At 51.2% G+C, this 23,083-nt stretch overlaps 2 protein-coding genes across 7 annotated transcripts in view; one reads left to right on the top strand and one right to left on the bottom strand.

The window, feature by feature from the left end:
• The window catches only part of HK1 (hexokinase 1), a 133,863-nt gene extending 126,407 nt beyond the window's left edge, over positions 1-7,456 (top strand). For all 6 annotated transcript variants that reach the window (XM_055092928.1, XM_055092926.1, XM_055092925.1 and 3 more), the window contains 3 exons: positions 523-678; positions 4,167-4,400; positions 6,566-7,456. In XM_055092928.1, the coding sequence (XP_054948903.1) occupies positions 523-678; positions 4,167-4,400; positions 6,566-6,710 (535 nt within the window). In that variant the 3' untranslated portion in view covers positions 6,711-7,456. The remainder of the gene's footprint in view (positions 1-522; positions 679-4,166; positions 4,401-6,565) is intronic.
• Positions 7,457-10,048: 2,592 nt separating this feature from the next.
• On the bottom strand, positions 10,049-22,720 carry TACR2 (tachykinin receptor 2). The gene is made up of 5 exons (XM_003815925.6): positions 21,428-22,720; positions 20,436-20,630; positions 14,474-14,627; positions 12,634-12,830; positions 10,049-10,652 (listed from the first exon to the last, which is right to left on the bottom strand). Exons 1-5 carry the CDS (start codon positions 21,817-21,819, stop codon positions 10,394-10,396), a joined length of 1,197 nt encoding a protein of 398 aa, XP_003815973.1. The 5' UTR covers positions 21,820-22,720; the 3' UTR covers positions 10,049-10,393.
• Between the last annotated feature and the right edge of the window lie 363 nt (positions 22,721-23,083).

Raw genomic sequence — 23,083 nt, forward strand, 5'->3', positions numbered from 1 at the left:
CAGATAGTTTTTGGGCACTTTCCTGAGGGCCCAGTGCTATGCTATGCTGTGCTGTGCCCTGGGGGCTCAGAGCTGAAAAAGACACACATGCCCTGTCCTCTTGGGGCTGTCACTACAGCAGTGGTGGTGGGAGGCAGTGAGCTCAGGTGTGTTGTGAAGGAGGAGAATGGTGAGGTGTGTGGGAACCTGAAACAGGCAGGTAGAACCCAGGATCAGGAGGAGGACAGGCTCTCGGGGAAGTGACCTTGGGGCTGAGAGCTAGCAGGCAGCTGAGGAGGGAGACCAGTCTAGTGGGTAGACATGAATGCTGGTGGTTTTGTTTCTGATGTGAGAGAGTGGAGGACTCCCTGGTCCTTCCTGGTCCTCCCACTCTGCCTCTGCAGCAGAGCACAGGGCTGAGCACATGGCTGTTGATGATGCGCTTGAGGGGCAGTAAGAGACGCGGAGTGACCGTGAGACCGAGGGGTGACAGTCCTCCTGGCCACTTCCCATAGACACCCCAGGCCCCTCCTCCTGTCTCAGGTATGAGAAGATGATCAGTGGTATGTACCTGGGTGAAATCGTCCGCAACATCTTAATCGACTTCACCAAGAAGGGATTCCTCTTCCGAGGGCAGATCTCTGAGACGCTGAAGACCCGGGGCATCTTTGAGACCAAGTTTCTCTCTCAGATCGAGAGGTGAGTGGGCAGTGTCTTCCCTGCCAGCGCCCACCCTTCAGAGGTCGCCTGGCTGGTGGATTGTGATGGGGGTGGTAGGGACCCTAGGGGACATTTTGGCCATTTTTGAGGATTTTTTTTCCTGTGGAATAGCAGACCCTGGGCATTTGCATGGTGAAATCTTATAATTTTATTATAAATTACTTTCCTTGGCCTGGTGTGGTGGCTCATGCCTGTAATCACAGCACTTTGGGAGGCCGAGGCAGGCGGATCATGAGGTCAGGAGATTTGAGACCATCCTGGCTAACATGGTGAAACCCGATCTCTACTAAAAATACAAAAAATTAGCCAGGTGTGGTGGCATGTGCCTGTAATCCCAGCTACTTGGGAGGCTGAGGCAGGAGACTCACTTGAACCCAGGAGGCGGAGGTTGCAGTGAGCTGAGATCGCGCCACTGCACTCCAGCCTGGCCTGGCAACAGAGCGAGACTGCATCTCAATAAATAAGTAAATTACTTATTTTCCTTTTATCCATCCTTTATGTTGGGGCATTATATTGATTTATTTGAAATTATGTGTGTAAGAAGGTCATATGGATTCCATTTCAGATGGTAAAGATGCACTACACATACTTGTATTGGGGGTACATAGGGCCCACCTGGATTTATCTGAAAGGCAGCCTGGGGTTCAGTGCCAGGCCACCCAGGAGCTGATGCCCCTCAGCAAGTTGTTCCACCTTCTTTCTACTTTTCTCCTGTCCAGGGAACATTTCTTCCTTGCCTTTGCTGTCTTCCAAGGCATGCTGTGTGAGAAGGAGGAAAAATGGTCAGAAAAAACAAAAGCAATTGTGCAAATACTGTGTTCTTCCTAGAATGGTCATAATAACCTAACGTAGGCTCTGTGTAGGCTGGGCACAGTGGCTCATGCCTGTAATCTCAACACTTTAGGAGGCCGAGGCAGGTGAATCACTTGAGTTCAGGTGTTCGAGACCAGCCTGGGTAACATGGCAAGACCCCATTTCTACAAAAAGCGCAAAAACTAGCCGGGCGTGGTGGCACATTCCTGTGGTCCCAGCTATTTGGGAGGCTGAGGTGGGAGGATGGCTTGAGCCCGGTGGCGGAGGTTGCAATGAGCTGAGGTTGCACCACTGCACTCCAGCCTGGGCGACAGAGACAGACTCTGTCTCAAAAAAAAAAAAAAAAGAGAAAGAAAAGAAAAAAAAGTATTAAACCTTAAACAAAAAAAACCTAACAAGCCTATACATTGCTCTTACCCAGGCAAAATGGTTTTTAAGTATACAGTTCGGTGACATTAAGTACATTCACATAGTCGCACAGCTATTACCACCATCCATTTCCGGAACTCTTTCCATCTTCTCAGCTGAAACTCTGTACGCAGCAAACACTAACTCCTCATTCCTCCCTCCCCCCACCCCAGCAACCACCATTCTACTCTCTGTCTCTATGGATTTGACAACTCTGGATACTTCATATAAATAGAATCATACAGCATTTGTCCTTTGTGACTGGCTTAATTCACTTAGTATAATGTCTTAAGGTTCATCCGTATTGTGGCATGTGTTAGAATTTCCTTATTTTTTTATTTTTATTTTTTGAGACGGAGTTTCACTCTTGTTGGCCAGGCTGGGGTGCAATGGTGCAACCTCGGCTCGCCATAACCTCTGCCTCCTGGGTTCAAGCGATTCTCCTGCCTCAGTTTCCTGAGTAGCTGGGATTACAGGCGTGCGTCACCATGCATGCCCGGCTAATTTTGTATTTTTAGTAGAGATGGGGTTTCCCCATGTTGATCAGGGTGGTCTCAAACTCCCGACCTCAGGTAATCTGCCCGCCTTGGCCTCCCAGAGTGCTGGGATTACAGGCATGAGCCACCACGCCCGGCCATAATTTCCTTATTTTTAAGGCTGAGTGATATTCCATTGCACGCACACACTGCATTTTGTTTATTCATTCATCCATCCATGGACACTTGGCTTGCTTCCACCTTTTGGATATTGTGACAAATGCTGCTGTGAACACGGGTGGCCAGTATCTCCTTTCAGTTTGTGTGTGTGTACGCACCCCAAGTGGACTTGTGGGATCATATGGTAATTCCCTGTTCAGTTGTTTGTGGAACCACCATGTTGTTTTCCACAGTGGCTGTAACATTTTACATTCCCACCAGCAGCCCGTGAAAGTTCTAGTTTCTCCACATCCTCGCCAACACTTGTTATTTTCTGAGTTGAGAATAGCCATCCTAATGGGTATGAAGTGGTATGGAAAGTCTTTTTCAAGCATAATAGCAAAGAAAGAAATCATAAAGAAAAATGGCCAAATATAGCTACATAGTGTCTGCAAGTAAAAAAAAAAGTAATCAAACTTAAAAGGCAACGGTAAACTGAGGAAGACATTTGTACTGTGTATGACAAGATGCCTAGCAGGGCATGGTGGGCTTTGGCAGGTCTGGTCTACACCTGCTCTTCTCCACCAGCTGTGTGCTTTGCAATACTCAATTTCTCCCAGCCTCAGTTGCCTTATCTTTAAAATGGGAATAATCATACATTCATTGGTTGGTTGAGGAGTAAGTAAGGTAATGTATGTAAAATATATGTTACATGGTAAGTCCTCCAAGAAGCCTGGCTGGTCTTCATTGTACCATCCCAGTTATCGTCTCTTTCAATTTAATATAAATAAGACAAATATATCAGGAGAAAAGTCTTGAGACATAAGAAGTAGTTTATATGGCCAAAAAACAAATGGAAAAAAAAAAGATCATCCTCACTAATAGAGAATAATATAAATTGAACTACAGTCTTGTTATGCCTTCTTATAAAACTGTCAAAAGTTGTAAAAAAATGGTCTTTTCCAGTGAGGGTAAGTGTGGCCAAATACTCTGCTGAAGACAGAGTAAATGGATACAATTTTCTGTAAGGCATCTGGCAATGTGTAGCAAAAGCTCTTTGACCCAGAAATTTATCCTAAGGAAAAACATCAGAATTGCACACAAAGATTTATAAACAAACTTTATCAAAATGTTTCTTTATAATAGCAGAAAATTGCAATTAACTTGAATTTCTCCAAGCTGGCTAAAGAAATCATGGTGCATCCCTAGAGGGAATACTGCAGCAGCTGTTTCCAATCCTGTTCTCAGATAAGGCTGTGGGAAATTGCTCAATGCATGAAACAGGAAAGAGAAGGAAAATCACATATCAAGGATAATCCCATTTTGCATATCATGAGAAGCATACCAGCCAGGAAAAATAAACTGGAAGGAAATATATTAAAATGTTAATAGCATTTTGCTAGATGTTGAGATAGTGAATGGTTTAGATTTTCCAATTTTTATTTTGCTAGATTTGCCAGATTCTCCACAATTTAACATGTAACACTTGCCCTTGACTCTGTTTGTGGATGAGTACAGTGATTGGGGGCGGGGGGCGTCCTTTGGACGTGGTCTCCAGGCTGCTCTTGTGGGTCCTGCTTCCTCCAGCCCTCTGGCTTTTGTCCCCCACAGTGACCGATTAGCACTGCTCCAGGTCCGGGCTATCCTCCAGCAGCTGGGTCTGAATAGCACCTGCGATGACAGTATCCTCGTCAAGACGGTGTGCGGGGTGGTGTCCAGGAGGGCCGCACAGCTGTGTGGCGCAGGCATGGCTGCGGTTGTGGATAAGATCCGCGAGAACAGAGGACTGGACCGTCTGAATGTGACTGTGGGAGTGGACGGGACACTCTACAAGCTTCATCCACAGTGAGTGGGCCTTCCAGTTGGGATGCGCAGAGCTTGCTGGGATCCCTTCGGGTTAGGGGGTATCAGGGTGTGGTTTATGCCGGAGAAATGCCCTGCGGGAGCCCAGCCAGGCTGAAGGCTGTGCATTCAGGAGCCAGGGATTGTCTAGGACAAGGTAATGAACAGTTTGTAGGGTTTGACTGGGATCCTTAGGGAGACAGAGAAGTGGCTTCACTTGGCCAGCTCACACCAGTGGCATGACGTGACCCTCACCCCACTCCTCCTGGTCCCCCTTAGGTAGGGGCTGGGCAGTGGGAGAGGAGGTGAGGGTGGGCGTGGGCTCACTCATAAGCCTGGTGAGCTGTAGCCAGGCCAGAGGCTGTGTTGGGTAAGTGGGGAGAGGATATTAAGAAAGGGGAGGAGCTGGGTGCAGTGGTTCACACCTGTAATCCAGCACTTTGGGAGGCCTAGGTGGGAGGACTGCTTGAGTCCAGGAGTCGAGACCAGCCTAGGCAACATAGTGAGACCTTGTCTGTACAAAAAAATTTTGAAAATTAGCCGGGGATGGTGGTGAACACCCATAGTCCCAGCTACTCGGGAGGCTGAGGCAAGAGGATTGCTTGAGCCTGGGAGGTGGAGGTTGAGCCCAGATCACGCCACTGTACTCCAGCCTGGGCAACAGAGTGAGACCCTATTTCAAAAAATAAAGTAGGAAAGGAGGAGAGCCACTCTCTTGTTCATCTGCTGAATCAGTTTGCTAAGACTTGGAAGGGCAGGAGCGGTTTGGGCCCTGGGCTTCATGGCAGGGAGGGGTAGGGAGTGGCCTCTCTCTGGTCAGGCGTCTGACCCCCCATGCCAGAGAAGGACATGTGATTGCACTTGCTGTGTGATTGTGATCCACCGCACGTCTCAAACCTTGGCTTTTATGAATAGGGTGACCATATTATTTATTTATTGTCTACACTAGGGTACTCTTGCCAGTCAAGAGTGCTAATGATTATTACTCTGGGACTGTAGGCAAACTAGGACCATCCCAGATAAATGAGGCCATAGTGTCACCCTACTTATAAGCAACCTCACCCGACTCAGTGTAGACATTACCTGCTTACCTCATGGCTGTGGCTTGGGGTGGAACCATCTGTCTTGCTCCATCCTCACCTCTGTCTCTCCCCCTTAATAGCTGTCCTTGCCATCAGCTGAGGCAGCACACAGGCGTGGTTTAGAGCTAGGCTTTGGAGCCACATACTCTTGGATTTAACCCTGGCACCGTCACTTAGAATCTGTGTGCAATTGCTTAATCCCTGCAAAATCTCATCTTCCTCATGAGGTGGCAGCCACTGGCAGGACTAGAAATTAGAGCTGTAAAGTATGGGGCACCTAGTAGGTCCTCAAACTCCTTGGCTCAAGTGATCCTCCCACCTTGGCCTCCCAAAGTGCTGGCATGAGCCACCGCACTCCGCCCACCTAATAGGTCCCCAACCAAGGACAGTGACTACTTTTGAGAGCCCCTCACCCCAAGCATCTTCAGCCTGGCCCTGCCCTTCATTTTGAGCCCAAATTACAAGCATGTAGATTCAGCCTTTGTTCAGATACTATCTTCACTGGAGGGCATTCCTGTCTTTGGGGGCCAGGCTGTTGACGGTGGGGTGCTGGGGATCTCAGGGTTGCAGCTGGAGATGGGTGATATTCATTCCTGCATAGCCTCTTGAACCGATCCAGTGCTTGGCTGGCTTGCATCTGCCTTAATGATCCATGTCAGCCCCTAACATCCTCCTTGGTTTTGAGGTCCCCCTGGAGCCTCAGGCTCTGATGTGGGTGTGTGTATTCATGTCCTAGCCTTCATAAGCCATACAGAGCAGTTGTGTTTGGATTCGCAGTTGGGCCTCCCTGCTGAAAACTGTGACAATGGGATTGACCGTGGGCCCATTTTCCTCCCAGCCATTCTCAACTGGCCACAGCTGCTTCTAAGCAGCCTGCCTCCCAACTGTGTTCACCCTCCTTGTTGTTGGGTTCAGAGTCTCTTTGACTTCCGATGCTTATGTCCTGATAAACCCATCACAAAGTCAAAGAATCCTAAGTCGAATCATCACCAGTCAGGGGGCTGTCTGTGCTTTGGTGTTTTCGGGTAGGCCCAGCGTCTCTCATCTTCCTCCAACTACCTTCTCCTGTTTTCTCGTCCTTTTTAGCTTCTCCAGAATCATGCACCAGACGGTGAAGGAACTGTCACCAAAATGTAACGTGTCCTTCCTCCTGTCTGAGGATGGCAGCGGCAAGGGGGCCGCCCTCATCACGGCCGTGGGCGTGCGGTTACGCACAGAGGCAAGCAGCTAAGAGTCCGGGATCCCAGCCTACTGCCTCTCCAGCACTTCTCTCTTTGAGCGGCGACCCCCTACCCTCCCAGCGAGTTGTGCTGGGAGACGCTGGCGCCGGGGCCTGCCGGCGCGGGGAGGAAAGCAAAATCCAACTAATGGTATATATTGTAGGGTACAGAATAGAGCGTGTGCTGTTGATAATATCTCTCACCCGGATCCCTCCTCACTTGCCCTGCCACTCTGCATGGTTTGATTTCGACCTGGTCCCCCACGTGTGAAGTGTAGTGGCATCCATTTCTAATGTATGCATTCATCCAACAGAGTTATTTATTGGCTGGAGATGGAAAATCACACCACCTGACAGGCCTTCTGGGCCTCCAAAGCCCATCCTTGGGGTTCCCCCTCCCCGTGTGAAATGTATTATCACCAGCAGACACTGCCGGGCCTCCCTCTCGGGGGCACTGCCTGAAGGAGAGTGTGGGCATAGCATTAGCTGCTTCCTCCCCTCCTGGCACCCACTGTGGCCTGGCATCGCATCGTGGTGTGTCAATGCCACAAAATCGTGTGTCCGTGGAACCAGTCCTAGCCGCGCGTGACAGTCTTGCATTCTGTTAGTCTCGTGGGGGGAGGTGGACAGTCCTGCGGAAATGTGTCTTGTCTCCATTTGGATAAAAGGAACCAACCAACAAACAATGCCATCACTGGAATTTCCCACCGCTTTGTGAGCCGTGTCGTATGACCTAGTAAACTTTGTACCAATTCAAAGACCCGAGTGATGCTTAATGGCTGGGGACGGGGGGACAGGCAGAGGGGGGCGCAGTTTCTTGGGATGTGGCAAAGACCAAACACTGGGGAGTTTTGTGGCCTTCTCGGCAGAGGAGTTTTTTTTTTGAGATGGAGTCTTGCCCTGTCACCCAGGCTGGAGTGCAGTGGCACAATCTCAGCTCAGTGCAACCTCTGCCTCCCGAGTTCAAGTGATTCTCCTGCCTCAGCCTCCTGAGTAGTTGGGACTACAGGTGTGCATCCCCACACCCAGCTAATTTTTGTATTTTTAGTAGAGAAGGGGTTTCACCATATTGGCCAGGCTGGTCTCCAACTCCTGACCTCAAGTGATCTGCCTGCCTCGACCTCTAAAGTGCTGGGATTATAGAACAAGGCCACTTGGCTTCCAAGCTGCTTGAGTTCAGTGAGAGGACTGCAACACTGGTCCCCTCTCTGCCATCCCCACCCGGATCCTGCCCTTCATCTTCCTCTCTGCCAACCCCAAGACAAAGGATGAAATGTGCTCTGCCCCACCCCTCTCCTCCCTCTCTACCCAAACACAGATGAAATCTTGAAGCAGCCCAGGGTGGCTGCACGCTCCCGCTCCTGGATCTTTTTTCTTTATTTTTTATTTTTATTTTCTGTAGACAGGGTCTCACTGTGTTGCCAGGGCTGGTCTCCAACTCCTGAGCTCAAGCAATCTGCCCGCCTCAGCCTCCAATAGTGCTGGGATTATAGGCGTGAGCCATCGCTCCCGGCCCACCCCTTCTGGATCTTAGATTGACCTCATCCCTAGGAAATTAACCCTTGTCTGACCTTTTACTCTCCCTTCCCACCCCCACCTCAAGAGACTCCTGGTCTATCCCCAGGCTACCATTTTGGATTCTCCCCCAGCCTTGGTGGGTTCCATGTCACTCTGCACCCAAGCACCTTGTGATGTCCCAAGCCGCAACTGCGGCTCTAAGTGGCTTCCTACGAGACCGATTGCCAGACCACCTGGTTTGGTGAGATCAGAGTCCCTTTATTAGGGGCATGGTGCTGGTGTCTACGGAGCAGTGATTTTTTTGGAGAACACAGATAACATTACACCTTCCAGTGTGCATTGACAACGTTCCATGGCTCTTCTGCAGGGGAACCAGGGCGTGGAGGCTGAGTTGGCAAGCAGGAGGTGTGCCCCTGGGATGGGCTGGGCCAGACCGGGAGCTTTCTGGGAGTTGGGACAGTTGCTGCTTTCTGCCCTCTAGCTTCTTGCTGCAGAAGTGGGAGTGGGAGCTGTGCTGCTGCTTTGTAGGTGGCTTTTGTGTGAAATAGTTAAAAGTCATGGCTAACAGCCAGGTGTGGTGGCTCACATCTGTAATCCCACCACTTCAGGAGACAGGCAGGAGGAATGGTTGAGCCCAGGAGTTCAAGACCAGCCTGGGCAACATAGCAAGACCCCATATCTACAAAAAACTTAAAAACTAGCTGGGTGTGGTGGTATGTATCTGTGGTCCCAGCTACATGGGAGACTGAGGCAGGAGGATCCCCTGAGCCCAGGAGGTTGAGGCTGCACTGAATCATGATGGTGCCACTGCACTCCTGCCTGGGTCTCACAGAATGAGGTGAGACCCTGTCTCAAAAAAAAAAAAAAAAAAAAAAAGTCCTGGCTACCATGTATTCGGCACTTAATCTGGTCTGGCCTGCTAGTTTATAGGCATTACTCCCATTGTTCCTCACAGCATCCCTGTGAAGTAGTTTTGATACTGGGCAGAGGTCAAAGTGACTTGCCTGAGGAAGCACACCTGATTTTTTTGGCTCTTAATCACCATCTACGTGGGCTGTATCTGACTTCTTAAATACTGAGACAGAGAAGCCCTCAGCTGACTCAGTCACTGGGCTTTGTGAAATAAGAAGTTTCCTCCTTTGTATCTGCAGCCTGATGGCGAATCAGGGTCATGGTTGCATTGCCCACAGATACGTTTTGTTTAACTTATGCAAAGTTTATGAAAATTTGGGTCAAATTCAACAAATCTGGAAGACTCACATACAAATGTGGATTTATAGCTTCTCTTGAAAAATTTAGATCTAGCAACAGTGGGCTCCTATTATCATGTGGCAACGTTTGTCCAGAGCTGAGTAGTTCTTGTCCCCTTTGAATGCCTGTCCTCTCCAGGTTGCCATGGCCCCCACCATTCCCTATTAGCTCAAACTGAGGGTGGAAGTCAGTTGCCTTTTATCATCACATTTGCAGTTTTTCTTTTATACATATTCTTGTATGCCCCAGGAAGGCATTTGAGCTTGCATCTCTTAGATTAGATAAATATCAGCTTACACTGTCTTTTCTGACCCTTACTGGATCCTCTGAAGTGCTCTCTGAGATGGGTGGCTGAGTCCTCTTAAAGTCAGCATCCTTTCTGGAGTTCTGGCCCCATGTTGTCTTTGTATTGGTATACTGAAGGATGGGGCATGAGCTGAACTTTCAGAGCTAGTCTTCTCGATTGGCTACTTCTCAAAGGGTGCTACACCTCATTCTGCAGCCAGGCACAAGGCTTCAGGGTTCAATAGGCACCTATCTCAGTCCATTTGTATTGCTTTCATGGAATACCTGAGACTAGGTAATTTATAAAGAAAAGAGGTTTATTTGGCTCATGTTTCTGGTGGCTGGAATATCTAAGATTGGGCAGCTGCATCTGGTGAAGGCCTCAGGCTGCTTCTTGTCATGGTGGAAAGTGGAAGGGAAGTGTTGCGTGCACAGAGATCACATGGTGAGAGAGGAAGCAAGACAGGGAAACTGAGGACACCACACTCTTTCTAACAACTTGTTATCTTGGGAACTAGTCCATTCCCACAAGAGTGATGATTCACTTCAGCTGGAAGGCATTAATCTATTCATAAGGGATCCATCCCCAGTACCCAAACACCTCCCACTAACCCCTACCTCCCAACACTGCCACATTGGGATCAAATTTCAACATGAGTTTTGGTGGGGGCAAGCAAACCATACCCAAACCATAGCCCTGATCCATCCTGGGGACACCCCGCCTCCCCACTGGTAGCCTCGGAGGGGGCTGCGTCCCCAGCCATGAACAAAGTCTCCTTAGTGTGACACCTGTTGACTCTTGTGGAGAGGGAGGTCGTGGGAGTCAGCTCGAGCTTATCTTCCTTGGTGGGTGTGGCCCATGGGCAGCAGCGGAAGGCAAGCCGGAATCCAGAGCGAAACCTGGGGGAGCGAGGGGCACCTTGAGCCAGGGAGTTAGGGGCTCAGGAGCTGTGATGTGACTGCCCCCACCCCCAGGAAACTGACTCCCTTCCAGAGGAAAGTCACTGTCTCTCTCCAAGAGCCTCCCATGGCTCAGGGGCTCTTGAGAGATGCCTTCGTGGGTGAGTTTGATTTTTGGAAACTGCCAGAGTGTTCTGGAGCTGGGTCTAGTGAATGAAGTGGGTGACTAAGCTGATTTAGGTCATCTGTTATTACGAACAAAAAACCACCCCAGCATAATTACTAAAAAAACCAACCAACCAACCAACAAACAAAAAAACCAGCAGATGTTCTTGTCTGACTTGTTAACTGGCTTCTAAGGGAGGAGTCAGAGAAGAACCTGCTAAAACACAATGGAGGCTTTGGCAACTTGGGAGAACAAGGATGCTTTTCCCAAGGGGACTACATTGAAAAACCCACACTCGGAGCCACCAAGTTCTGATGCATTTGCTTGAAAACAAACAGCTCTCCCCGTGGCAGCACTGAACGGGAGTTCAGAGGAAGCACACACGGTGAGTGGAAGAAATCAGACGGCAGAAAGGGAACGCTGGCCGCTCAGAGAAGGGAATGATCCAGAAGTGATGTCAGGATCTTGTAGAACCTGGGGTGTTGTTTAGACTCCCAGGGACTATATCTCCCTTGGGTAGCAGGAGAGTGATCAACCCACAGACACAGTGGGCTGGTGGCCCCTCCCAGATGTCAGAGTCCCTGTCTCCAGGTTTTCAATCCCACAAGTCTTTAAAAGAGAAATGCGTGGTGTGGGGATAAGATGACAGGCCTTGGAGACACATGGAGTCCTGGCTTTACTGTTTGTTGTATGAATTTGGGAGCATCTTACTTTCTGAAGCTCAGTTTCCCCATCTGTAGAGTGGGGGTGACACCTGCTTCTCTCCTATTATCTACTTCCCTCTCAGGAGATAGAGAGTTCTGGCCTCCTGCAAAAAATCATAGCTCCTTATTTCCTTTTGGCCTGCCCCAGGCGGGTGAAATGTCTGAGCAACAAAGATCCCAATGGCATTATGAGTAGCCTGGCTACCTGGCCAGGGAGGTGACAAAAAACATGAACAAAGAGGTCCAAGGCCAACTTCGCCCACATCATTGTCTCACTGAGGTGAGACTGTGTCCACCTCTTGCCGCCCCTTACTTGCCCCACCTTCAGGGTTTCCTGCCACTGAAAGGCCTGCTCTGCAGAACTGGGGCTGGGTTCCTGCCTGACTCACCACCCCCCACCTCTCCAGTGCAGGCCCGTCTCTGGGACTCATTTCCTCAGAATCACAAGGGCTAGGGAAACTGGATGATGCCACGAGAGTGAGATTCTGGCCCCCTCCTTCCTGGCTGTCTCTGACAGGGTCACTTCCCAGCTGCCCTGAAAGTCCCTGGAGGACAGGGCATGCACTGTGAGCTTTCCAGGGAGCAGCCTGCCCCACCCCTGTGCTGGCCCCAGCCCCCATCCACTGCTTCCACTGCCGGATGGGTGCCATTCACTCGGCTCCAGGAAAGCCCTCAGTAGGAAGCTGGTGAAAATACTAGAACAGAAGTCAGTCCCTCCCTCCCGCTACTTAGCTTTTCTTTCCTTTGTCTGTCTGTCCCGCCCCCTCTCTGTGACTCTCCCCTCCCCTTCATCTCTCTGGCCCTCCCTTCTCTCTTCTCTTGCCCCAGACACAGAACCCAGAAGAGCCAGCAGGAACAGACAGACAGTGAGAGCTACAGCCTGGGAGACGGCGAGGATTTGGGGAGGAAGGGGGCTCAAGCTAGGCCCAGGCCAGAGGGATTATTGTGCTGGGGGCTGAGTATGAGGACGGCTTTCTCATGTAGGCTGGGGGCACAGGGCCACAGGTTCCGGCAGGAATGAGGATGGATGCTTGAGCTGTGCAGGGGAGCCCACCTGGGGCTGGGCAGTAGGGCCCTGAGGGCAGAGGGTGGGGCTGGAGTAGGGGCTCACCTGTGGTTGAGGCAGCAGTAGATGATGGGATTGTACATGGTAGAGCTCATGGCCAACCAGAAGAGTGCCAGGTAGACTTGCTGGATGAACTTGTGGCAGTAGATGTCCTCCTGGAAGCTGCCCAGGATGAAGTAGAGGTGGTAGGGCAGCCAGCAGATGGCAAACGTCACCACCACCAGCACCATGGTCTTCACAAACTGGTCCAGGAGAGGCTCAAGTTACTTCTTAGTGCCCAAACCCCAGCCCCAGCCCTCCGAGGGCAGACGGAGAGGACCCCTTGCACCCACCTGGGAATTGCTCCACACTCAGACCCCGTTAGCTCTATTACTCAGGCCTCTGAGCATGTTTTGCCCAGACCTTCCTGAGCCCCCAACCTCAGAGGCCTGTGCTCAGGCCGGTCCCTCTGCCCATACTGCCATCCTTCCTTTGAAGTCCTCACTCCTTGAAGCCCAGCTCAATGGCCACTTCCTACAAAAGGTGTCTGGGACCCCTTCATTCACTGCAGCTCCCCCTCCCTGGAGAGTGGCTGAGCTCTCTCTCCTAACCCCATCCCTAGGGGAGCCCCTGTGTCAGCTATGCGTTCCCAGGCCGCCACCTCTCTGGGATCCGTATCGGCACAGCCCTTCTCTCTGTGGGCTGTAAGGTTCCAACCAGGGACCCCTGCCTCTGCCCACGGGTCAACTCGGGGACCTCCCCCTCCTCAGAGCCTGGCCCCTGCAGGCACACTCCTGCTCCGTTCGGCAGCCCAGCATGCCAATTACAAAAAGTCTGGGGGCTCCTGGGCACCCTGATCCTCACGTAGGATCTGGGTTGAGACCGCTAGTGTGGAGCAGATGGAGGCCAGCGCTCCATGAGGGGCACCAGATGGCGCCCATGCGCAGCTATCTCCCCGAACCACCCGTGAAAGATGCCTACTTTTGGGTGAGAAGCATGGCTTTGACCTGGCTACATGATGTGGTTAACCCATTACCTTCCCTGTTGCCTGGCAGGAAGGGGGCAAGGACAAGCTTGGACTGAAGGAGGGTGAAGGGGGTCTGGGGCACAGAGGGCTACATCAGGACCTTCGGGGGACCCTGGATGGCAGGGAGTAGGGGGACACTGCCACTTCCGGAAGAAACTGGAGACAGATTTGATGAAGCTGGACGACAATCTGGTCTCCACGACCTCTGGGGTCCGCAGTTCCAGCCTTTGAGGGCTCCCCTGTGACTGTCAGGCACCTTCTATAGTTCTGTGGGGCTTCTCAATTTCAACATTCTGATTATTCAAAAAGTCTAAGATTTTAATATTTTATCATTCTAAGATTCTTGGGGGTATCTGAATTCTATGGGGCTTTAGGAGTCCCTGACTCCCCTAACATTCTGGGAAGTTTCTTTAATTTTTTTTGGTCTTTTTTTTTTTCTTCCTTTTTGTGGAGAACGGGGTTTCGCTATATTGCCCAGGCAGGTCTCGAACTCCTGGGCTCAAGCTATCCTCCCGCCTCTGCCTCCCTGAGAACTGGGATTACAGGCGTGAGCCGCCGCGCCCGGCAAGTTTCTTTAATTTTGTATTTGGCCAAAGACCAAAAGCAAATCCGCCCGGCTGGGAGGAACGCGGTCAGGCTCTGGCCCCAGACTTCGCGCGAAGGCAGTTTCCGCAAGCTTCTCCCGGGCGCCCTCTTGCGGACCGGCCTTGAGACCGTAAGGGCGGCTCCCCAGGGCGGGGCCAGGCCCCGTCCCGCCCCCGTCCCGCCCCCGTCCGGCCCCGCCCCCATGAGGCCTCGCCCCCGCCAGGCCCCCGCCCCCGCCAGGCCCCCGCCCCAGCCAGGCCCCGCCCCCGCCAGGCCCCCCGCCCCCGCGCCCACCTTCTTCTTGGCCTGCAGGTGGCGCAGGTTGGCACCGTGCGCCTGATGTCCGGGCACTGCGCGCCTCCAGAGCGTGAGGCCGATGACGCTGTAGGCGACGAACATCACCGCGAGCGGCAGGAAGTAGATGAGGGCGATCACCACGAGGTGGTACCTGCAGGGACAGCCGGGGCCTGGGCAGCGGAGGGCCCGGGGGCGACTCCGAAGTCTGCCAGCGCCTGGTCCTGGGACCCCGCGGGCACTGTGGAGCCGCCCCTGCGGGCCCACCCTGGGCGCCTCCCAGGGACTTGGTTTGATTTAAACAAAAATAAAGGTGGCATTGGGTAGCCTGTGTGCCAGGAGACGGCTTCCCTGCAAAAGGGACGCCAGCAGTAGCCCTGCGTCCTTCCATATCACGTCCTTCCACGTGATAGACACGTGTCAAAAAAAGGAAAAGTGAACGAAACAAATTAAAAAATAATTTGTTTGCAATTTAAAATACCATTAAGCACAAAGGAGGCAGTAAAATTATCCCACTCCCACCACTATTAACATTAACTATTAATATCTGGCATATTTTTTCCAGAATCATATGTATGAATAGTAGTCACCCCTGATGGGAGTTTCACTTTCCCGGGTTTCAGTTACCCCTCCCAACTGCGGATCCAAAATAGGGGAGGAGAGTACAACAAGATATTTTGAGAGGGAGAGACCTCATTCACAGAAGTATAATTACAGTATATTGTTATACTTGTTCTGTTTTATTACTAGTTACTGTTAATCTCTTACTGTGCCTAATTTATAAATTAAACTTTATCATAGGTATGTTGAGGAAAAAAACAGTATATATCTATAGAGAGAGAATTCAGTACTATCTGAAGTTTCAAGCATCCACCGGGGGTCTTGGAGTGTATCCTACAGTATAGCCATATATGTATATGTATATGTATATGTATATGTACATATATATATATATATATATATATATATAATCTGTATCTGTCTGGATGGATAGAATGACTGGTGTTAATAAGGCTCCATCTGCACCAACATCGCTATGGAGGCATGGGACAGTGGAAAAGCGCCATATATCACATGCTGCTGTGTCATCTGCTTACGGTTTATCAGCATTTGGCTGGGAACCTCGTTTGTGTCAGCAAATGCTCTTTCATACCACCTTTGAGGAAGTGATGCAGAGTACCATTGCGTGGCTTCCTACCCCGTCCCCAGGGAGGACACTGGGTTGTGTTGAGGCTTTTAATTTCCTTTTGGAAACAGTGTAGGCCAGGCGTGGTGGCTCATGCCTGTAATCCCTAAACTTTGGGAGACCAGGATGGGAGGACTGCTTGAGCCCAGGAATTTGAGACCAGCCTGGGCAAGATAGTGAGACCCTATCTCTATAAAAAAAAATTAAAAAAATTAGCCAGGCGTAGTGGGGCACACCTGTAATTCCAGCTACTCAGGAGGCTGAGGCAAGAGGTTCACTTGAGCCCAGGAGATCGAGGCTGTAATGAGCTATGATTGGGCCACTGCACCCTAGCCTGGGCGATAGAGTGAGACCCTGTCAAAAAAAAAAAAGACAGTGTCCCCAGTTCTCAGATCTCTGGTTTATGAGTGACGCTGCAGCCTCTCTCTGATGAGCTGCAGGCTGGGGACTGACTCCCCGGCAGGTCTGCAGTGGGAACCTGTGGAGACAAAAGTGACTCCATCTTGGATGCCACTCCCCTGTGTTGACTTCCGATTCGCCCCAGTCTTGTGAATGCCTTCTGATTTCTACTTTATTTACTGCCCCTAGTGTAAGAACATGTCAACCTTGATGTTACTCCACAAATTGTAGGCTGTGACGCACGTAGCGTTCTTGCCTGTTCTGGAGGGCTGCCTTTGGTTGTCTTGCTGGAGCACGAATATCCTTTCCCTATGGTATCTAAGCCTTACATCTGGGGTGTGAGAATGCAGAGCTCCACCTGTCTTGTGGCCACCCAAGATCCCACTTCGGTCTGTAAATTCCCTCAATAAATCACCCAATATTGACAAACTGGATTTGTTCTGCCTCCTTCTTTGGGTCTGGGCTTCTTTGGCATTTGGGGGTCCCTTTCATGGAACAGAGTCCTTAGAGCATTCCACCAATGGGCCTGAGACCCCTGGTCTCGTCATTTGACTTTTTCTTTCTTATGGGAGGACTGAGGTGTTCCCAAACCTCCTGCTTCTACCTGCCACATGCTAGGCTTGCTGCGCCCCTTTCTAGAGGTGCTGCCACCCCAAGGGAAGGGGACCCATGGTGAAACCACCTTTGCAAAAATAACGAGGAAATTATGACAATGAAAGAAATCAGACCTAACCGACTCTATCTTGCTTCTAATCCTTAAGCTGTCCTTGTTCATGCCTGGGTGTAGGCCGAGCTACCTTTGGGAAGGAATTCAGTTCATGATTTTACGCTGAAGCAAAATTGATAACAGCCTTTTCCTGAAAAGACCCCCTTCTTGCCTGGGATCCAATCTGCCTTTCCAGGACTAACAACTTAGCTACAAGGATAGAAATTATTTAGGGGTCATGCAGCCTCTGGCTCCAAGAGTTTGAACCTCCCCAAATTCCTTGGGGGTAACATCACTATTGTAAAACCTAAGATCAGTGCTTGAGATATTTTGCAGACCCTGCACTCAGTGGATCAGCTGACACCACCCAGACCGGGTAATCTGACTCAACCAGTTCTGCTATCGCACCCAGGAACAGAAGACAGCGAGAAAACCTCATTTCGACCCCCTGTGATTCCATCTCCAACCCGACCAATCAGCATTCCCCATTTGCCAAGGCCCTAGCTGCCAAATTATCTTTAAAGACTCTGATTCCTGAATGCTAAGGGAGACTGATTTGATTTTGTTTTTTTTGAGATGGAGCTTTGTTCTTGTTGCCCAGGCTGGAGTGCAATGGTGGGGTCTTGGCTCACCACAACCTCTACCTCCCAGGTTCAAGTGATCCTCCTGCCTCAGCCTCCCAAGTAGCTGAGATTACAGGTGCCTGCCACCACGCCCTACTAATTTTTGTGTTTTTAGTAGAGACAGGGTTTTACCATGTTGGCCAGGCTAGTCTTGAACTCCTGACCACTGCCTTGGCCTCCCAAAGTGCTGGGATTACAGGCGTGAGCCACCGCGCCTGGCCTGATTTGAGTAATTATAAAACTCTGGTCTCCTGCACAGTAGGCTCTGCATTAATTACTTTTTCTCCATTGCAGTTCCCCTGTCTTGATAAATCATTTCTGTCTAGGCAGCAGGCAAGGTGAACCCACTGGGTGATTATAATGGCTCCAGTAAATCTCTCTCCTAAAGTCTTGTGTTTAGAATTCTGCTTGGGTTCTTTTGGCAAGCATGCCAATTACAAGAGGTTCAGGCGCTCCTAGACTCCCTGATCCTCAAGTAGGCTTTGGGTTGAGAACCCCAGTGTGGAGCAGATAAGAGGGGAGGAGGGGCAACGAGGGCCAGGGCCCATCACCTTACAGAGTGAGGATCTACAGGGCCACCTATCTCAGTGTCCAGATAGGAAACTGAGGCCCAGAGAGGCACAGGAAGTCTGTGTCATACCCGTCTACAGATTTAATCATGACCAAATTTCCCCTTTTCTGAGGGTCAGCACTGTGGGAGTCAGTACAGGGCTCTTGTCCAGCCTCTTGTTTAAAGCATGATCTTAGGCAAGTCAGGGCTTTCCCTCAGCCTCAGTTTCCCCATCTGTAAAAGGAGGAGGCCATCTCTAAGTCCTTCCTTAGCAGGAGCCACACTCCTCTGTTGCTTGCTCCTAGGATGTTGTGCAGGACAGGAATTCACCCTGGGCTAGGTCTCCATGCAGAAGGCAGAGGGGAAGAGTTCCAGGGACCGCCTTTGTTTGTTTTGTTTTGAGACGGAGTTTCACTCTTGTCGCCCAGGCTGGTGGCAATGGTGTGATCTTGGCTCACTGCAACCTCCACCTCCCAGGTTCAAGCGATTCTCCTGCCTCAGCCTCCCAAGTAGCTGGGATTACAGGCACCCACCATCACGCCTAGCTAATTTTTATATTTTTAATAGAGACAGGGTTTCATCACGTTGGCCAGGCTGGTCTTGAACCCCTGACCTCAGGTGATCTGCCCACCTTGGCCTCCCAAAGGTAGTCTTTTTGTATTTTGATTTTGGGGGGGTGTGCACATGTTCCTGAAGAGGGCATCTTTAATTTCATCAGATTCCTAATTACACACAGTTACATGAGCCTGTGTGGATGGAGCCCTCATCCTAAATTAGGCTCTCCCCCAAGAAAAACAATAACACATTCTCACACTTAAAACCAGGCTTTCCCCAAATCCTTTCGGAATTTTAAGCAACACCAAAGTATGGCTTTCCTAGCCCACCCCTGCCCGCCTGTTTTTCCCAGTCGCCTGAATCTGGGATGGAACTCGCTGTTCTCAGAGAGCTGGCACGCACAGTGGTCCTGTATGAAGATGGAGAAATACTGACCCCAAGTGGCCGGTCTCAATATGTTCTGCTCTCCACCCTTTGCTGAGCCAGAAAGCCAGGCATTCCCCATATATGGATATCGCCCTCCGTGAGAGGGTGGGGTGCAGGGAGGGGGCAGAGACCCTGGGCAGGGCCTGCCCTCGAGACTCGCCAGTCCCCAGGAATGGCTTCTCAGAAGAATGGCACCTTCCCTATCCCTGAAGCCCACAAGAGCAGCCTTCTCCTGGCAGGTGCTCAGGACAGATGGAGACCAGGCAGGGAGGATGTTGGAGGAGAGGTGTGTTGCCATGGCTACCTGGCAGCCCTCACCTCAGACCATGCACACCCTCATGCCTGGGGCAGCTGGGACTTTGTGGGAAGGATCTGCCACCCCCAGGTGTGTTTTCATGTGTCCCCTATTTAAGCTGCCACATACTGGGTACCAGTTCTGTGCCAGGCATGGTGCTAAGGGCTTCAGGTACACTATCTCATTTATGCTCACAGAGCAAGGTACTATTATGAATTCTCATTTTAGAGAGAGAAAGCCAGAGGTTCAGAGGTTACGTGAGTGTGAGGCATCCTCCGGCCACGTGGGACCAGGCCACGACTTGGGCCTGACTGAGCCCAGAACCCCAGTCAGTTCTTTAGCCTCTACCAAGCAATGGCTCAGTGCCTGGGGACCACAAAGACACATCGTGAGATCCTCGGAAACTGAGACCGGAATGGAGAAAGGACTCACCCAGGGTCACACAGCAGCTGGGCCATGCCTGAATTCCTCTAACCCTGCCCTCCCTGCCTCCAGCCCGTGATGCCCACCTCAGCAGCCTGAAAATGTCCCAGGCTCCATCATGGACTCTTTCTGCCTCAGTCTCCTGCCGCTTTGTGGCCTGAGCATATAGACAGTCTCCCCCAAACACACGCCTACACATGTCCCTAACACGTGCCTGTGTGCAAACACATCTACAAACACACCCACACACTTGCACGTGTACACACAGGCAGAAATGGGTGCTGCATGTTCATGTGACATGTACAGTCACATACACGTGTGCATGCGTGCATATCCTTATCTAAGGATGCAAGGGTGCATATTTGAGTAGCAGAGTGGTGAGGAGATTGGGTCCTGGGCAGGATTGCTTAGATTTGAATCCATAGCTGGATTCAAATGACTAGCTGGATTTGAATTACTAGCTGTGTGGTTTTGGGCATGTTACTTAGTTTTTCAGTGCCTCAGTTTCTTCATCTAAAAAATGGTAAGAATAATAATATAATATGTATCCCACATAGTTAGGAGAATTAAATGGGTCAATATATGTAAAGTGTGAAGAACAGATCGGCTACATCGTGTGTGTTGCTTACTAAGCATATAGGTATATTCACACAATCCTGTGTACACTCACTCATGTGTACACCCATGCATGCACACCACACATGCATGGACATGGATGCATGCACGCGTGTGTACACACACACACACACAGACTCACACACACACACTGTTGCCCTCCACAATCCCCCAGAGGCCTTACAGGAGGAGCGTCTTGCCCCCGCTGTCTTCAGGCCAGGCCACCACGCACTTGGTGGCACCCTGGTCCATGGTGACGGTGGAGTAGAAGCACTGGGGGGAGGCCAGGGCGAGAGCCACCAGCCAGATGCCAGCAATAACCGCCTTGGTGCCGGGGGCTGAAAGCCGAGGCTGGAAGGGGTGGACGATGGCCATGTACCTGTGAGCAGAGGGCAGCTTGAGCGGCAGGGTCCCTCCTGTTAGCCCAGCTCCCTTTCCCCTGTCTCCCTCTCTCCCAACCCAGGCCCACACCCTCTAGCCATTGCCCACACTGCTGCCATCTGCTGATATCATAGTATCAGCCGACCTGCAGACAGCCCGCTGGGCTGGTGACTCTCCCACAGCCACACAGCACACTGACGCCTTGGAACCCCGGCCCAGGCACCTCAGCCCACCATTTCCCTCTGGGCATGGACATGCCCGTGGACGGCCACAAGAAAGCCACACTGGAAGCCCATCTCAGGGCAAGATCAAGCATCCAACATTAGCCTGAAGCTCAGCCCTGAGCGGCGTTGGGAAAATAATTGGCCCTATTAGATTGTAATTGCAAGCAAACTTAACATTTTCCCCTCGTGTAATCTATCTGGAATAATAAAAAAAAAAACTGTATAAGACATATCTTTGGAGTGAAAGAAAGACAACAAAACAAAGATCAACTCCAGGAAAGAACACTTCAGAAGGTTGCTAAAACATTGCCCACTTCCCCTACAGACTTGAACAACCTGTCTAGTGCATCTAGTGCAAAGTCTTTCTTTGTGTCTAACCCTTAGTCTACCTTCTTCAGCTCCACAGTCCCCCTGCCTTCCAGATTCATAGTTTTGGACCATGACCAGATTTGGGAGGCCATTCCCATGGTTCTACCCAAACTTGCTGTGTAACCACAGGCATGTCACCACCCTTGTCTGAGCCCCGGCTCAGTGGGGAGGCGCCCCCCAGCTTCCCCAAGGACCCTCTTGCCTGTCGGCAGCAATGGCGGTCATGGAGTAGATGCTGACAAACATGGCTGTGATGGGGAAGAGGTTCTGGAAGTAGCAGAAGGCACGGCCAAAGTACCAGATGTTGTGGCTGGCATAGACAAAGTTGAAGGCGGCATTGAAGGCAGCCATGCAGAGGTCAGCCAGCGCCAGATTGACGATGAAGTAGTTGGTGACTGTGCGCATCCTCCGATGGGCCAGGATGATCCAGATGACGATGGCATTACCCGTCACGGCCACCAGCACCAGGGCCAGGTAGGCTGTGGCCCACAGTGCCAGTTGCCAGCTGGGCATGGAGAAGGCTGTGGTGCCCGTGGTGTTGCTCTCAGGGCCAGATGAGATATTGGCTTCAGTCACAATGTCACAGGTCCCCATGGCTGCTTCTGGGTCTGGAACAAAGGGCCTGGCTCCTCGGCTCCTCCCGGATTTGCTATGGAAGAGAACTCCCCTTCAGAGCATGGGAATATGGGTGCAGGGAGAGGAGCAGATGTCAAGCGTGGTGGCACATCAGGAGAGCCTGGGGCCACTCCTAGATCTCAGGCAAAGATGAGCTGGGCTGAGCACAAAGCCCAGTCCAGAACCATTGTCATTTCAGATTCCATCCTTCCGGCCAGACTTCTCGAATGTCATGTGGAAACACAGAATTCAAATCACAGTGTCAGAGCAGAAAACACCCTTATAAATCAACCCCTTCGCTGAAGAGATGGAAGACAGAGATTCCAAGAGGGGACGGGACCAGCCCAGGTCACTCAGGAAGTTGGTGACAAGTTAGGACTCGAACCCAGGTTTCTCGTCAAGTAATTCAGGAAGCCTTCCAGATCAGAGGAATGCACAGCGGGAGCCTCTGGAGTCCACAGGTCAATGGCGTAGCAGCCTCTCTCCAGGCTTTGGGGTGCAAGCCGGGCTGGGTGCTGGGTGCTCAGGACTCTGCCAGCTGCCAGCCCTCGCTGCAGCTTCCCTGCCGTTCTCTGGGGCAGGGCCGGTGGGGGCCTTGGCAGAGGTGCTGCCTGCTCACGAGGTGGGGCTTTGGCTCCCGCCCCTGGTCCCACCCCCTGCTTGGCCTTGTCTCTTGAAAGATTTAGGACTGGCTGCAGAGGCAGGGAGAGACTTGGGGGAGATGGGGCTGGTACAGAGGGCCCAGCTCTCGGCGGATGTTGACTTTCAGCCCAGGACAGGAGCTACGTCTGAAGAGTGATTCTGAATACAGAAGGAGTTCGAGCCTGGTTTGGTGACTCCAGGCAAGTCTCTTAACCTTTCTGAGCTCTGTCTACCCCATCTGAAAAATATAGAAAAATGGTGTGCATCTCACAGTACATTTGTGAATTTTAAATGGAGATAATGTGCACAAAGTCTACTTAGCACAGGGGTTGGTACATAAAAACTATGATTGGAGTTTCTGGCCCGAAGGGAGGACCCCACAGCTCTGGGTGCTCTAGGAGGAGAAGCCAGAACCCGGAGCGTTTCCAGCGAGTTCCCAGGTGATACTGATGCTGCTGGAGCCAGCACTTCACTTTGAGAACCACTGTCTTAGGACAAAGTCAGGGCTTTTCTGGGAACCACAGCAAAGCTGGAGTTTTAACTCCTGAGAAGCTGCTCTAGGTTTGCCCCAAGATCCCTGCTCCTGGTCATTGACTGTGTG

The sequence above is a fragment of the Pan paniscus genome, chromosome 8 (genome assembly GCF_029289425.2).
Source record: "Pan paniscus chromosome 8, NHGRI_mPanPan1-v2.0_pri, whole genome shotgun sequence".
In the NCBI taxonomy this organism is placed as follows: Eukaryota; Metazoa; Chordata; class Mammalia; order Primates; family Hominidae; genus Pan; species Pan paniscus.